The sequence below is a fragment of the Octopus bimaculoides genome, chromosome 14 (assembly GCF_046866305.1).
Source record: "Octopus bimaculoides isolate indiv1 chromosome 14, ASM4686630v1, whole genome shotgun sequence".
NCBI classification, from domain to species: domain Eukaryota; kingdom Metazoa; phylum Mollusca; class Cephalopoda; order Octopoda; family Octopodidae; genus Octopus; species Octopus bimaculoides.
Genome location: NC_142941.1, coordinates 5,536,324 through 5,554,687, shown reverse-complemented (window position 1 = coordinate 5,554,687; position 18,364 = coordinate 5,536,324). Strand labels below are relative to the sequence as shown.

General features: G+C 36.1%; 2 protein-coding genes across 4 annotated transcripts in view; one reads left to right on the top strand and one right to left on the bottom strand.

The window, feature by feature from the left end:
• The window catches only part of LOC106868335 (uncharacterized), a 181,312-nt gene that overhangs the window by 10,586 nt on the left and 152,362 nt on the right, over positions 1–18,364 (top strand). The window lies entirely within an intron of this gene.
• Positions 1–18,364, bottom strand: part of LOC106868336 (uncharacterized) — a 61,842-nt gene that overhangs the window by 6,806 nt on the left and 36,672 nt on the right. For all 3 annotated transcript variants that reach the window (XM_089363152.1, XM_089363150.1, XM_014913543.2), the window contains 8 exons: positions 15,536–15,609; positions 14,391–14,415; positions 13,068–13,165; positions 9,475–9,597; positions 6,963–7,120; positions 5,168–5,303; positions 2,903–3,052; positions 1,773–1,842 (listed from right to left, as the gene is read on the bottom strand). In XM_089363152.1, the coding sequence (XP_089219278.1) occupies positions 1,773–1,842; positions 2,903–3,052; positions 5,168–5,303; positions 6,963–7,120; positions 9,475–9,597; positions 13,068–13,165; positions 14,391–14,415; positions 15,536–15,609 (834 nt within the window). The remainder of the gene's footprint in view (positions 1–1,772; positions 1,843–2,902; positions 3,053–5,167; positions 5,304–6,962; positions 7,121–9,474; positions 9,598–13,067; positions 13,166–14,390; positions 14,416–15,535; positions 15,610–18,364) is intronic.

Sequence of the window (18,364 nt, the reverse complement as noted above, 5' to 3'; positions counted from 1 at the left end):
GCTTTGGTCGGCCCGAGGCTATAGTAGAAGACACTTGCCCAAGATGCCACGCAGTGGGACTGAACCCGGAACCATGTGGTTGGTAAGCAAGCTACTTACCACACAGCCACTCCTACGCCTGTATAACGTTCATCTATTCAACAGTAATTTCACCTGATGACCAACGTCATTTTTATATATACATGAACGCATGCATACATACATATATACCCCCCATAACATCCCCTCCAATACCAGCCCAATTCCTTGTCCCACTAAAAACTACTTTTGACCATCTTCTCACCCCCCCCCCCCCTCTCCAGCCACTGAACCAGTCAACCTATTTCCTTCAAATAACAGCCTTCTCCTTTTCACTATCTCAACCTTTAACTCTATAGCCTTCATACAAACTAACACAAAGGTCATCATTCACATACTATCTAAACCACCCTTCCCCTTTTCTCCCATCTTCCATCTTTACTACTATCACTAGCTTCATTATTAACCCTAACTTCGAAATTTATTTTCTCCTCCCACTACTTTCTATCTTAACACCCACCAAGTCCTCTTTCTAATACACTTAGTTCTCCTGAAAATCATTCCCTCTTTAAATTCCATTCTTTCAACACCTCAAATATAAAATTCTTCCCTGAAGACGGGGGCTGGTGTTATTCGACATTGGAATCAAGTTGCAATCATTATTTTGGACCTCCAAGCCCCCAGAAACATTTGTTAGACTCGTAAAACTCTTACTCAACCCCTGTAATTCCGGATATCATTTCTATTCTGTGTAAGTCGGACTTTTATATGTGTACATATGTACATTTTTTGTATTAAATGTATTTTATTTATTTTTTTTTTTTTGTATATCGACTCGCCTAATTTGCTCGTCCTTACATTTACTCCTACCTACTCAAGTTCAAATCTCTTGAGTACAACGAAGTATATTCCATTGAGAGGATATCTGTCTCTAATCTATAAACTACATGCATACACACATACGTCGGTTCCTAAAAACAAAGCTCTACATTCTAATGAAAGAGCAATATCTAAAAGAAACATCTCCCACTGCAGTTTTTTCCTCGTAAGAAGACATGGGAGTAATAGCCAACCGCGATTTAAATGACAAATGTTTATTGATCAAACATACATGTGATTAATTGTGCGAAAATATGGATGAAACAAGCCGAAACATGTCCAAGGCTGTCATTAATCTGCCAAAGACTAGATTTTGTATCTCCTCATCTGAATTTTAGTTAACTGAGATTCTGATTCCTCAGTTCATTTGAAAAAAGACTCTTACTGACTTTCAGTTCTTTCCCTTGACATTGTTTGAACAAAGTATTGTTCAACAATGTCTACTTCACTTCCATAATTGTGCAGTTTTGATTAATTAAAGTTATCATACTTTCTACATGAAGTCTGTTAGTGGTTACTTCATTGTCAGTTTATTTCGCAGAACTCTAATTGAAGCCGCTTTGCATAGATAAACGTATAGGCGTACATATCCATTCTGAGAGAGTAAGTACGTCATGTTTATAGCTTATTAATCAGTAATGGCTCGTCCATTTAAAGATGAAGTCAAAAACGGTAGCAGCTGTTCTATTTTTAAAGGCGAAAAAGTCTTTCTTTTGATTTTTTATAAGTAATTTATTTCGTGTGAAGGATTTGGTCTTGCATGTCATACCTTGCTAAACTTGCATCATTTGTCAAAATGTTCAGTAACACAATGAATATGCAAACTGACGTTCGATGTACTTCAAAGAATTAATAAGAAAAGGTGGTCATCTTACCGTCACGGCTCGACTGGATACTTTTTCGACATTCTTCAATAGTGAAAGGTTTGATTGATCTTATAAGGTCCTTGAATTAAGACGCAACAAGATTACATATTCATTTGTACATACAAATCATAAGTAATTTATATCAGTCAAAGTAACTTATATAACACGTGGTAATAAAATATATGTAATGAAGCAGAGTAATTTACAATACAATGTATAAATTATGGTTGCTATAGCATTTACTGATTAAAAAATCTGTGTAAGTCTCTATTTAGGTACTTAACAATTCTCGTGCTTCATAAAGTAACATAAATGTTCCGAGATTTTACAAGGAAATTTATATTTCAAGCGAGGCATTTTATTCAAAAAGTATTTATTTTGTAAAGAGCTCTAGCTATTGCATCTTCAGAACGTCTTAGGAACCTAAAAGTTTGAAAATGAACAAAGTTACAAAATACTCTGAATTATCAAATATTTTCGAAGCTTACGAATATTTTGCTGAACAGGATAACTCGCACTGAAATAGCTAAAAAAAACCTAGAAGTTCTGCGATGGCGTTGCTGTTGAAAAAAGAAACCAACGTTTATACGTACATTTATCTAATAGGAACAATTTCATTTTATCCCGATAGCCACTTATTCTTTTTAATGGCTTTGTTATCTGTTGGATATCCGAAAGCATAGCTAAAACTTTTAGTTGTTTACATTTTCCACAAAACGAACATATTCAGAACAGAAAGCATTAATGAACAGAAGTATTTCATTATGTTTGGGTTGTTTTTGTTAGTTTGTTTTATGCATAAAAACAGGGTTCAATCGAAAGCATTTTTACTTTCTGTCGATTTAAAAAAATCTGACACCAGTTCTATCTAGCAAAGCCGCTAACTTTCTATCAGAAATTTTTCTGAACGTGAATAGACTCAAATTACCATTTACCCACAAATATATCAGGAAAAAACAAAATTGCTTACACAATTAATCTTAACAGTGATCAATATTCAACACACCGATATTTATTATCTTGATTGACTTAATTATTACTTTCATTTCAACAAAAAGTCACTTCTTCAACAATAAGTGAACACAGAATAAGATAAATAAAAAAAATTACTTGAAAAGTTCTAAAACAACCCTACTGACCTGAAATTGCCCCTCAAAATTTGATATTCTCGTCACATTGTTTTGCTTCTTTAATCCCTCATATTGGCTCTCGATTTCACTTTGCTTGATAGTGAAGCGTTCGGTAATAATACCTTCAGCTAATGCCCGATAAATAAATTCTAGCTGGGACTGAAAGAAATTAACATACGAGAAATTTATAGGAAATGGGTGGTAGACATAATTGGTCGGCCAGTTTAATAGCGCTTGGCTACCTAAGCTGTTTTGAGTGGAATCAAGTTTTAGCTACCAGTCTCGGTGACAATGAAACGTTTTCGGTTATGAGCTTTCTCCTTTCAATAGAACATTAACAATATAAAGATAAATCTCTTAACTATCATCATAAGATTTATTATTATTATTATTATTATTATTATTATTATTATGTTGTTGTTGTTGTTGTTGTTGTTGTTGTTGTTGTTGTTGTTTTCTTCTTTCTTCAAATTTTTTTTCATTTTTCGACGAGTGTTTTCCGTACACCTAGGGCAAAGAAGCTCATTGTATGCATTCCCAGTTTACACACGCAAATTCACAGGTAAAATATGTATTTAAAAAAAAATAATAAATATATAAATTCAAGAATGGATGTTGTTTTCACAGCGATAATGCTCTTCTCAGTACATGAGTCGTTCCAGTTAACACGATTTTTTGCACTTCCTGTAGGGACGGTAAGCCTGGTATCATTTTCAAATAGGTTTCAGTACCTTTTTTTTTTATCATTCCTAGAGATCCTACAATCACTGGTATGGTAGTCACCTTGAGGTGCCACATTTTTTCAATTTCCATTAGCAAGTCTTTATATTTACTGATCTTTATTATTATTGTTGTTGTTGTTGCTGTTGTTGTTGTTGTTGTCGTCGTCATTATTATTATTATTATTATTATTATTATTATTATTATTATTATTATTATTATTATTATCAGTCTATAATTCCAACACCATATCTGATTTAGGGTACTGCTATTGAATCTATTGCTTGTATGACATTTTTGGTATTCAGCTTTGACTGCAATAATTTTCTCACTCACCTTGTGTACTCCGTACGGGTAATTTGTTTCATTTCTTCATTCTTTTTTATTTCCTCTACTTCCAGTATTCCCAAGTACTTATACCACTGTCCTTTCTCAACTGCTCTCATTGTTTGCCCATTTGGCATTTCAATTCCCTGGCTTCTTTCAAATCTTTCTCGTTTTATTTTCAATGTAGCGCACTTTTCAATCCCAAGTTCATACCTACGTCATTTGAGAAAATGCGGATTGTATGTACAAGACTTACAAGCTGGTTCGTCCCCTTTCATCCAATCATCCAGACATGCATGTGACCTTGCTGCAGGCAGTCATCCAGTTGCGCAGCGATCCTTTCATGCAACTGTGCAAAATTCTTCAGTCAGTAGCTTTTTACTCAATCCGAGCCTAGTCCTTTCCAATTTGCTATTTTTTAAACTTCTGTCTCACAGTATGTAGATTAATTCTGATGTTCTTTCATTTTGATACAGTTTCAAGCTACCTTTCCACCTTTGTTAGTCACTCCGCGCTTTCTTTATTCTCGCCGACCTGTTCCACAACCTTCCCCAAAATTCTTTACTTTCTTCCGCATCTGGAATCAGTTCCTGGTGTTGGCCTCCCTCTATTTTCTCAAATAGACGCCTTCTATTTGATTGGAACAGTCTATTTTGTTCGAGGCCTTTGCATCTAGCATCATATCTTTTCAATTTGGCCTTTAATGCTGTCCCCTTTTATGTCAATTCTTCATGTACTGTTTGTTTCCCACTTTCTTCTAACTTGTACTGTCCATTCAATTTTCTGATTACAACCTTATTTTTGAGCTCTCCTCTTATTATCCTATTCAATTACCTCAGTTCTTTCCGGGTCCTCTCCGGCTTCATTCGTATTCTCTTCCTCCAGTTTGGTTCTTTCTTTTTACTTAATTTTGTATCTTCAGTTTTTCGCTTGTAGCTTACTATGATGCTGTTGTTGTTGTTGTTGTTATTATTATTATTATTATTATTATTATTATTATTATTAATATTATTATTATTATTATTATTAGTAGTAGTAGTAGTAGTAGTAGTAGTAGTAGTAGTAGTAGTAGTAGTAGTAGTAGTAGTAGTAGTGGTGGTGGTGGTGGTGGTGGTGGTGGTGGTGGTGGTGATAGTGGTGGTAGTGGTATGAAGAGAACAGCGCATGCCATCAAAGCTTAGTCATGGGCGTAATGGCATTAGTTTTAATTAGATGTAATATACTAACCCTGTTTTCAATAATGAAGGCCCTATCATCACGAAATCCTTGGATTGTTACCATTGGATCAAATGTTTTCCTCTTGAAATCCATACTTAGCAATGTATCAATACACACGTATATTCCACTTCGTCCCACTCCATTACTGAAAGTAGTTTTAATTATAAGTTTATTAAACATAAATTGTATGGGAAACGCAAAAGTAGCATTTATCCAATAGTTAGAAAAACTTATATTTGCCACTTAAATGTGGCTGATCCCTAAGGGTGGATGTTACTGTTGCTTTTAGCCCCAGGAGAACATCTCCTCCAGCTGGCTTATCGACACTCATCTGTGTCCTGTCTTTTTTTTTTTGCCAAGGGAAGTTATCCCTCCCATCGTGATCTGCGGTACGTACGGACCCGAGTTTCAGGGTTATTTCCCTTCTTCAGCGTACGATAATCGCCGATCTCCGATGAGAAAGACTATCTCTCGGCAAAAAATATAAATCTTTTTCCAGTGAAGTTATTCACTGCTATCGAAAAAGTGAAAACAAGCAATGTTAAATCTCTGAACGAGGTATTAACAGTAACTGCACGATAAAGTGAAGTATATTTGCCACTTAAATGTGGCTGACCCCTAAGGGTGGATGTTCCCTTGGCAAAAAATAGACAGGACACAGATGTGTAAGCCAGCTGGAGGAGCTGTTCTCCTGGGGCTAAAAGCAACAGTAACATCCACCCTTAGGGGTCAGCCACATTTAAGTGGCAAATATACTTCACTTTATCATGCAGTTACTGTTAATACCTATATATATACATACATACATATATATATATAAGTAAATATTAATATTTCTAAGTCTCTCTAAAGGAGACTACGGCAGCGGTACTGGATATTAATAGTTATCGCCAAGCTAACATGGCAGTCCAGAAAAATAGGACGAATGCTGCCGTTGATTAGCTCCAAGACGCCATCGCCTCTAGCTAGGTATGTGACGCACGAACCAGTGTCCATTATAACTGTTCGAAGGTTATAATGGACACAGGTTCGTGTGTCACATAACTCGCTAGGGGCGATGGCCTCTTGGAGCGAATCAACGGCAGCATTCGTCCTATTTTTCTGCACTGCCATGTTAGCTTGGCGATAACTATTAATAAATAGCTGCACGACATCGGGAAGTATATTTGCCACTTAAATGTGACTAACTTTTAAGGATGGTTGCTACTTTAGCTTGTAGTCTCAGGAAGACACCTCCTCCAGCAGGCTATTGACACATTTTCTGTGCCCTACCAGTATTTGCAAAGGGAAGTCATCCTTCCCATCTTCAACCTGACGTGATACACACGGACCCGGGTTTTTGGGCACTGACCCGTCATCAGCGTGTGACAATCACCGATTGTCGATGTGAAGTGCTTTCCCGATGGAAATACATACATCCTTTTTCCAGTGACGAAAAGTCACTGATCTCGAAAAAGTGTAAACAAGCAATAATAAATCTCTGAGCGAGGTATATACAGTATAGACTCTATGTCTGGCCTTGATCTAATTCTCTTATTTCATTTGCTTTATCTAGTATGATATTGCTACTCTTAACTAGCTTTCCTCTTCTCGAGGTTGCTTTGGAACATTTTTCTAAGCCAAATGTCATTTTTTTTCTTTTTTTTAGTAAATCCGTGTACTGTCTGTAGTAATGTTTTCAGCTGTTGTTGGCCGGTGGTTAGGTGTCATCCATATATTGTAGACAATGTGTCTGTAAGCGAGTGTTTGTAGATAACTGACTACTTTCTGTAAACCAACAGTATTCCTGCTCAGTTATACTGACCTGCTTTGCACAACAATTGGTAGTTTCTTATTGAAAATGTTTGTAACAGCATTCCGAAAATCTAGAATGTATTCTGGGTCGATAGGTACGCCTCGTTCTGGCCATTTCAAGAAAGTGAAATGATTAATTTCCCAGCCTTCAGTTTTCTCCAGTTCTTTCTGCAATGTAAACGTAACTCTCCAAATTTCAGTAATTTTGATAGATAGAGTTGACTCACATAACACTCAAACGTTCTCACTCACTCACTCCCTCTCTCTCTCACACACACACACACGCGCGCGCTCAGACACACACACACACACACGCGCTCAAACACTTCACACACACATACACACACATACACACACACTCACTCTCTCTCTCTGTCTCTTTACTTCATTCTCTCCAACTCTTTCAATTGACTTCATTCACTCTTTAACCTTTTTCTATACCTAATTTTCTTTCACTCTCTCTTTCTTCCTCTTTATTACTCTCTCTCTCTCTCTCTCTCTCTCTCTCTCTCTCTCTCTCTCTCTCTCCCTCTGTCCTTGTTTCTCTCTTTATCTGTCTCTCTCACTTATTCATTCTTTTTCGCTCGTTCTTTTTATCTCTTCTTTAATTCTTTTGCTCTGCTTCTTCCATCCGTCCCCTTCTTTTTATTTCTCTTGTGCATTTTGGCACGAAGATTTCGCTAGCATTTTCTTCTAAATAATGCATGCTATAAGAGCTATAAAATGCAACATGTTAGAAAATAGAAAACATACATTCCAGAACCTAAGTAATGCTACAAGGGCCACAAAGATGTCGAAAGCACTGCATGTTGCTGTAAGAACTACAAAATGTTACATGTTACACAATATAGAAACACTATATTATTAACTTCAACTTTATGAGCAATAAAAGTTTGAATGTTATGTAATATAGGAAAACTATGCATTACCGGACCTAAATAATTCTACATGAACTAATCAATCAACTCTTACGAGTTACAATCTAAAGAAAATATATCTTACAAATCCTGCACCAGCTCGTATGACTAGAAAAATTTGTCTTTTCAAAGAATGTTCGGCCACAGTAGATGTTCAAATCCAGCTACTGTCGTTTGCTTTGCTTATACGTTCTGTGTCAAAAGTATAATATATGCGAAATCATGCTTGGATTTTGAGCTAGAAATCATCCTTTCACCCCGTGTGTGTGAGTGTATGTGTGTGTGTGTGTGTGTGTGTGTGTGTGTGTGTGTGTGTGTGTGTGTGTGCGTGTGTGTGCATTTTTACCCATTTGTAAAAATATCCTTGGAATATTTTTTGTGCGATGTCCAAGTCACTCCTTTTCTGTTTCTCTCTCTTACATTCCTCACTCGATCTTTCTCTCTTTCCCTCTATTATTCTCCTCTGTGTTTCTTCTGTTCCTTTGCCTTCAACGACTCTTTTTCTTTCTCCTCCCACTACCACGTGACCATCTAAGCCTGTGTCCTTTTGTTTCGCTTCTGCCGGCGACCAGGTCGATCACGCTTCTTCATGTTTCTCCATCTTTTTCCTATACGGTTTGTATATTTCGTCCTTCGTTCTGCCTTTCTCGTGTTCCAGTCCTTTAGGACATTTTCGTTTTCCTTTGCGTTACCTATATTCATCTGTCTGGTGCCAGCACAGCTTTGTTTGTTTTTGTCATTGTCCTGTACGTTCATTAGCTATTCTCAGTGGCTTTTGGCAACTGATGCTTCCAAGAAGATAACGGCACGAAACTATTATGATCTATTGCACGTTGACTAGTAAGAAATTAGCTACGAATTTTCCGTGTGTTGTAGCTTTTTCAAATTTCCCATTTGTTGTTTTTATTAAATCCTAGATAGACAGACAGATAGATAGATAGATAGATAGATAGATAGACGGACGCAAAATTTCATAGCTCTAGTATCACTCCTTTATAGTCAGCCTATGAACTTTTCAGCCCACCCTCGCATATTCTATTTTGTGCTGACTATCAGAAGAAAGGGTACACGATACCATAGTTAAGATTAATAATATTTTTATTTCGGTTGAATTATTTGGTACGCAGGGTTTTCAAGCAAGTTACGATATACAGTTTTTGGGCTGTGAAATGTAAAACTTCGTATTCAGATTTTGTTTTGTTGCCTCGAAATGGTGATTTTGAAATCTTTATTGGGGCAGAAATTGAGCTTGGAAAATATCACAGGGAGTAGCTTCAGTACTGAACCTGAGACTACGGTCTAATCGTTTTCCTCAGTCGTGCCATTGTTTACTATTTCTTATTCTAATACGTTACAACTGGTGATGATACTTGGTGATGAACACCACAACAAACGTTACACTCTCCTTTTATTTCCTTCATTAGCTCTCTCTCTCTCTCTCTCTCTCTCTCTAACACACACACACATACATACTTTCATCCACCCATCCCATACACACACACGCACACATCCACTGCTACCTAGATGTCTTGCTTATTTACGCGAGGTTTTCCCACATAATATTTTCTGCTAAGTGAAATCGAATTTATTAGGTTAGCACATTACCTTGAAGATGTGGAATGTTCTCTTTTCGTAGATTGCGTTTCTATCCATACTAATGGCTTTAATTTTCATTAAACCATACTCCACTGTTTCTTTGACATTTGGCCAGTACTGAATATTTTTTATCTACAATCAAGCAAATCTATATTTTAGTTATTATACACCGATAAATCTCAATTACAGCACCCGTACACAGCCAGTACACAAAGATAATAGTACTACATTAAGGAGCCAGATAATACTAGAAAATCTTACGTGTACAAGGTATAAAAAATACTACTACTAAATAGAAGCTACATATTAAAATAGTATAAAAAGTTACATTTTACTAGTTAACTTCTATTATATCTTTTATTCAGATCGAGATTCTTTTACAGAAATATATCGACCGTAGAGTTGAAAGCTACTTTATTTCATCAATTCTGGAATGACGGCAGTCAACGTTGAACTCAGTGGAACTTGAATTCACACTCTGATATATCTACAATATTTTAGCTGAGTCCATAGTTATTTTTCTGTGAAATAGTTGAAACTCCTTAGCTTCATTCACATTTTGCCAGTCCTATACAGGAAAAAGTAAAGTTCTAAAATACTTCTTTATTTTTCAACAGGCAATGTAGTGACCAACATCAACCGCTTATTCACTAAAATGAATTGGGGCAATAAAGGTGACCTATGACACTCATATCAGTAATGACAAGCTTTTTTCTGGCAACATGAAATGAAGTGGGAGAAAAAGTACACCGTACATCATATAGCAAAAATTCCTCTTTGAAAGAATTTACATAGAACTAAAATACAAAAGTACATATTCTTTTGGAACATCTGGAAGCATACACATAAAATTATAATAGCATATAAATATTGGGTTAAAAGCTCTTTGGGATAGAAAAAAAGATAAATGCTGCCCATCAGATTGCAACCTACATATTCTGTAGACATAACATGCATCTTACCATAGAAATCCTTCGAATTTATCAATCCATTTTAGAAATTTAACTCTTATCAACGAGAATTGTATGTTGTTGACGTCGTAAGAATTTTATAAACTTTCGAGACAACGTGAACTAGTTTTTTTTTTCTTTTCTTCTTTTTGAAAATCTTCAAGTTCGTACATATTGGGTTGCAAAACCTTATTGGATAAAAAAAATTCGAAAGCTAGCTGTACAGCTCGAACCCGCATCTCCTGTAGAATGCCTGTCATGTCTACAGGAGATGTAGGTTCGAGGCCCACGGGTAACTTTCGACTTTTTCTTTCCAAAAGTATTTACGTGATATTATTTATGGCTTTGTGTGCGCTAAGAGATATTCCAAAAAATAATTAGTTTATAAAATTTTTATGACAAAATGCGTGTAAGTGACACGCCAATGCTGTTGGCACTCCGTCGCTTACGACGTCGAGGGTTCCAGTTGATCCGATCAACGGAACAGCCTGCTGGGGAAATTAACGTGCAAGTGGCTGAGCACTCCACAGACACGTGTACTCTTAACGTAGTTCTCGGGGATATTCAGCGTGACACAGTGTAACAAGGCTGGCCCTTTGAATTACAGGCACAACAGAAACAGGAAGTAAGAGTGAGAGAAAGTTGTGGTGGAAGAGTATAGCAGGGTTCGCCACCATCCCCTGCCGGAGCCTCGTGAAACTTTAGGTGTTTTCGCTCAATAAACACTCACAACGCCCGGTCTGGGAATCGAAACCGCGATCCTATGACCGCGAGTCCGCTGCCCTAACCACTGGGCCATTGCGCCTCCACGACACGCCAATAACAGGATGATTAAAGAAATTAAAATTTTTTGACAAGCCCAACGAAAAAGGTTTGGCGTTACAGTTATAAAAAAAAATTGATACCTTATAACAAATCTCAAGCACTATTTTCAGTTATATGGAACAGTCAGTCTGACATTTACTGAAACGCACAAGATAAGACCCAAAACAATTCCAACAGCAATATACGAGGAAGTGCTGAGAATTTCCCCGCTACAATAAGTGTATCAATCTGAGAGGAGAATATGTTGAACCTCTTGTATTTTCTTTTACCCAAAGCCATAAACTTTTCAGCACCCCTTCGTATTCAACAAACAGCAGAAGAAATAAGAAGTATCGCCAGTTTATATTGTCCAAATAAGTCTAATAATGATAACACTATGAACTCTAAATTATACAACAGCACACCCAAATAAGGAACTAGTTTTAAGCAAGAAAAAAACAGAATCTTAAGCCAAACCAATAAGGGAGCCTTTACTGATCGTTTGATTTGCTAAAAATAACAGCGAAATCTCTCCAATCACACATATTCTTTTAAATATACAACGGATGCATTAGAAAAATGGTCCAAGATAGATATCTTTTAAAAACGACATAATGGTCACGGCTTTGGTCATTGGTCTTCTCGATCAGCATTGACCTAAGGTGACGTAATTACAAGAGTATTATCAAGTTTTCACAAAACAGTAGCATATGATTAATTCTGAAGTGAAAAAGCCTTCAGTCATAAATAAATAGCACCACTGTGGTACAGGTGAAATTAAATGCACCGTATCGGGTTTACAAGTCAAAACAATAAGCGTTTTATAGGTTCACGTTTTGCTCATAAATCTAATCATTCTCAGATGACTATGGCTAGCCATCATCATCATCATCATCATCATCATCATCATCATCATCATCATCATCATCATCATCATCATCATCATCATCATCATCATCATCATCACCATCATCATTAGCAGCAGATGCTAGCTGTCTTATCATCACATTCAACAACAGTCACATCTGGAACGCATTTTGGAACATCAGTGTACTTCGTCAGTTCTCACCAAGGGTTAAACAAGAACAACTATACCAATAGAACAACAACAACATCAAAAACAACAACAACAACAACAACTTTGATCACCAACAGCTACTTCGCTGACAATATCGCTGACAGTAAAAATCAGGAGGAACGCCAACAACTAAATTAGAAGGAACGAGTAATTATTGTTCAGATGAGCACTTACACAGCATTTCTACCTCCTAGAAATAGCGATTGCATCTTCCTCAAATCACACCATCATAAAAGAAGAAAACAGGGTAATATAGTCTTAGATATATTTTATCTAAAACTGAAGACAGAATGTTTGTGGTTGGAATGATATGGCTGGAATCATAAGTACCCTCAGTCGTGACTGGTCTGGACCTAAACAACATCAATAACAACGCGGATCAAGTTGACCAGTGGGTTACTTCTACATGTTCGTGTGGCGACCTCCAATCTGATATTGTCTATCAAAGTTTATATAGGCAATTCAGTAGCAATCTTTGTCACATAGGCTCCCGTACTACTAGGAATAGCAACCAAATCTCCTGATCATTTTGAAAGAGGAAGGAAACACTGCATAATGTAGTTTTAAGTAGACAGCATCACAGAGAGGAAAGAATCGGATGGAAAAGGATAGAAAACCTTTGACCGTGTCTGCAGAGTCAGAGCTGACAAGGGGTCCAACAACAAAATCGCCAGTGCTAGACATACTGTTTGCTACACCAAGAACAACTTTGTATCGTATCAGGATAACTGATCCTGAAATGATGCTGATGCTTAATTTATCTCCGTCACCTTTCCTTTTTCTTCATATTCTGGAAACATGATAATCATTGTACATTCTTGTTGCCATATCATTCTCCAAAAATCTACAATGGTTTCTTTCAGAGACCCTGTGAAAAGAGAAACATAAAATCTGTGAGATCGGCCAATTCATCAGGCGAATCTACAACATGGATAAGATCTATTAGAATACGATAAATAATTGTCTCACAATCGGAAACACTAAACTTTTCGATAAATAGACAGATAGATAGATATACAGACAGACGGACAGACGCATACATATATAACTACACACACACACACACACACACACACACATACATATATACACACACATTTAATAACAATCTAACTTAGTTCTACATTTCTTAAAATTTCGTAGGCGTACCAGGAATTCACCATATCAAATCGGAGTGCTCATATAAACTTTAAACAAATATACCGAGAGTTATTTTCTTTCGTTTGTTCACTCACTATATCTATGTACTTATAAAAAGCTAAGTTTGCTTGTACGTTGACTTTATTTTCACTAAATAGAATTGGTAGGAAGTTAGTTTTTGTGTGCTTAAACTAACCTAACTTACGTCATGTTCACTATGAACTTTTTTTCCCCTGAAACTCTGGCGGGTCGCCCGGGAGAACTCGGGAATATACCGACAAATGGTGATTGCAGCATATCCCGACACTTGACCTGATTGTATCAGAATCAAACCACTACACGAACCTCTACAGTCAGGTACTTTAGTTATCATAATCAATAAGTTACAAAAGCATAACGTTACTGTTATTATTTAGCCCGTGGTTAGCCTTAATCGAGCAGACCTACTTTCAAGATCATTTAATCTGTGACCATTCCACCTATTTTCAGAGACAGTCTAGCGTTAAATTAACCTACGTGACCAACCTTTTTCTGACGAGTGTGACTTGAAGAAGATTTATGTGATATTTCTAACTGTTTGTTCTGAAGCGTTGTAAGGCTCCTTCGTGAGCTTGGTATGTTGCTATTATTGTATAGCCCTAAGTAAACCTAATCGAGTTGAACTGTGGTCAAAAACGATCAAGCTGTGACCATCTTGTCCTTTTTGTATGGCAGGGACTACATTGTCCAATGCACTCTTCTGTTGATGGGATATCGAGTGACCACATAGAAGTTCCCAAAATATGCTGTATCGTGAAATTGAGAAATAACAATCACCACTTATAAAGAAATATATTATTTATAATCTGAGAAAGCTATTGTTACTTTACATCAGTAAAGAAAATATATACAAATAACATAAGTTCGTGCTCTGCTCTGAGATAGATTGCTATGTTTAGTCTGAACCCACTTACCTTGAGTTATTATGTACTTCCGATTCTGTAACAGAGAAACAGATTAAGCAAACAAGTGGCAGAAAGAACATATAGCGAAAATACGAAAAGAACAAACAGTGAAAATACTTCCAAGCAGTTTCTACATATTAAATACGATGAATAGAGATTATCAAAGAAATTAGCAGGCAAGAGCTCTTACTAAATGTTAAATCCGGTCAAGATGAAACCTTTGTCGACTAATTACAAGAATAAACTCAAAAAAAAATTGAAGATTTTTATAATACGTATGTGATTTTATATGACATGATTTTATATCACATGTTATATAATGTGTATATTACATATTACACATTATATTACATATGTGAGGCCCTAACGTTTCTATCGTTGTTACCGGTCCTCTGAAGATGTGGTACATACATCAACTACATACACGATACATGTTATTTTTGTTGTTGTTGTTGTTTAACCCCAGGTCAACTTTGATCAACAAAGTTTATCATGAAGGACGTGTTAGAGATGAGTATCCTCTGCTTTACCTTCATTGTTCTGACCTATGAGCACATCTTGTTATTTGAAAGACATCTAAGACCACAGTATCCATTTTCATTTTTAAGATGTTTGGATTTTATTTCAAAGAACAACGTGGGCGTACTCTCGCTGGCTTATATTACATAATACGTACTCATGTGTGTATTTTGCTTAATGAATTATAATATAGGTAAATAATATATAATATATTGCAAGCAGAGTGTCCATATATTCCAAAGATGGGTCATGTATACAAATATGACACAAAAATGTTTTAGGTATAGTATAGGTGATGTGTATACAACTTGTACTATACATACATTGTATATACGATATATGTTGCATGTACACTATACGTATGATACCGCCTATATACAGTTATGCCGTATAAAAATCTAAAGAAACATGCTGCATATAGCATATGTATTGCAGATATAACGTATATGTATTGCACAGATATGTTAGATGTATTGCACGAACCTTTCAAACGTCTTATAATAATATGCTATATGTTGTTTTATAGTATTAATATATAAGATAAAGATAAACGTATGGAATATAATGTTTAATGATCTGAAATGCATATAAATTACATTGAAGTGTACTGTAAATATATTCTCTGTAATACTTACGTCTAAATAGGATGCATTAATGTAATCTGAATATGATATCTCATCTGGACGCAGAATTATGCGAGAATGGTCATCTGAAATAAGATAATCAATATAATTATCAATAGTAATTACATAGGCATAATATATAACGTATAAAACATATATAATATAAAATATTTGTTATATGTGTGTATATGTATGTATATAATATATGTGCATGTGTGCGTATGTGTGTGTATGTATGTACATATATATATATATATATATATGTGTGTATATATGCATCTGTATATATATATATATATATATATATATATATATATATATATATATATATATATATATATATATATTCATATATATGTGTGTGTATGTGCGTATATATATATATATATATATACATATACGTTCCCTCTCTCTCTCTCACTCTCCCTCCTTGACTCTCTCGTCGCTGACACGTGACGAAAGGGGATCTATCTTTCTGTCCATTTCTTTCCTAAAGACAAGACGTGCTTTTACTTGTCTCCTCTCATAGCTCGTCCTCCTAGCGTTCATAATAATTTTTCTATCGTCTTGGCTCAACAGCCCTCACCGTTTGTTTTTACTGTCTTGTTCTCACTGTACTGTTCTTGTTAACACTTACACCCTCCGCAAAAAATCCCGAATTTTATTTAATTTGCTTTGCGAGAAGTACTGTTTCAACGAAGTTGCGTATTGTCCTTACCTTCGAAACGCGGAGTACATGAAACAGGGACAACTGATGAAGGGGGATATTCTTTATGTCGTATGTCTCGTTTCTCTGTTTGTTTTTTGTTTTTTTTCGTTGTTCGAAAAAAGTTCGTTTCCTATGTTTTCGTTTCTCATTGCGTTTAACGTTTTTTTTAATGTCCTGTACCCATATATGCATGTATATATACATATATATATGTAGGTATGTATGTTTGTGTATGTATATATATGCATATATTTATATATTTTTTTATTATATGATCGAACGCCACGCATAATTTTCCAAGTAAGTTTTATCCCTATATACATACATACACACACACACACACACACACACACACACACACACACACACACACACACACACACACACACACACATATATATATATATATATATATATATATATATATATATATATATATATACACACAAATATATAAACACACAGGTCAGGTAAGGTTGCGCTTGAGTGCTACTGGTACCATGTAGTCCAGTACAACTTGTTCCATATCTGGTCGTCGGCGACTAAACTGGCAACCACACAACCCCACCAGGCTTGCTGGGTAAGGTGGGTGCTTGATGAACACCCTGCGAGACAAAGAATAAGAGCCGTCGACGGGCGGAGGAACTACAATGAAGTCAACGGCCATTCAACTACGTGTGTTTGTGGAGTGTTTGTGTGTGTGTGTATTGTAAATATTGCATTTTAGACTCTGTGTGTGTGTGTATTGTATATATTGCATTTCAGCATGTGTGTGCCCATATTGTATATCGTGTTTTTAAATTGTATATGCTGTATGTCAATCTAATGTATTCCATATCGTATATTTTGTGTATAGATTGTATATCAATATTTTTACATATTGTACGTTTTTTTTTATCTATTTTATCCATCCTATGGCTGTATCTTGCGCGGAGACATAGAAATAATTGGACTGAATACGCGATCGCGCGGTTAAACCATTGGAAGTGAAGGACCCCTAGCCTTTGTTAGGGCGTCCTTCTAGAAGGCAACTCAGGTAACTGGGATAACTCCGACATAAAACCTGCGGCTCAGTGGTTACCGATGATGTTGAATTGTTCTTCTTTTCGGGTTATGGCTGTTGTTGCTTAGTGGGTGGGATTGAATCGGTGCACTGCCTTTCCTCACTTAAAAAAAATCTCGTTGCACAAGTATTGCCCGATAACAACATTGACTGATTGACTGATTAATTAATTAATTGATGATTGTTGATAGTGCTATGAGTCTCAACCGAATGGCTGGCTGTAGCGTTAACAAGCAAACAATCAATGATGTACCTAAGCAGTGTAAAAATAAATGGTAGTAAGGACTCTGGAACCACATCAGATAAAAGAGTCTGGCCCGGCAGGGGCTCCAGAGAATCACAGGTTGAACCCGTCCGTCATCGAGCTACTGTGATAGAATCAAATAAAATATTGAATATTGGCTGTTGGAATGTACGGACGTTGCTTGACCGCGAGTCCTCTGAATGTCCTGAACGAAGGACAACGCTTGTTGCGAAGGAGCTTCGACGCTATGATCTTGATATCGTTGCTTTGTCTGAGACGAGAGGGGCTGGAGATGGTCATCTTACAGAATCATGTGGAAAATATACATTCTTTTGGAAAGGGAGAGATGAAGAGTTTAGAGCAGAGGCTGTAGTGGCATTTGCTGCTAAGACTACTCTTGTGGACAAGTTGTAAGAATTGACAACCGATGTTGGTGTGTTTCCATCCGCGTAGCCTACCGATTCGGCACAAGAGACCGATAGAATAAGTACCAGGCTTACAAAGAATAAGTCCTGAGTTCGATTTGTTTGATAAAAGGTGGTACTCCAGCATGGCCGTAGTCAAATGACTGAAACAAGTGAAAGAATAAAATAATATATACATATATATTATATATATATCGTGCTTATAAATATTTTTGTATGTATGTTCACTTAAGCTTTTAATTATTTAAATTCTTCTTCTGAGGAAGGAGCTATTTCTAACAAATATACAAAGCTCCGTCGTTACAATGTTGATAGCAAAAACAATGTCACATTTTCAACTTCAGAAAAGCCTTCCATATTTTTACTGTTCCACTTACAAATTGTATTTGGAAATTGCGAG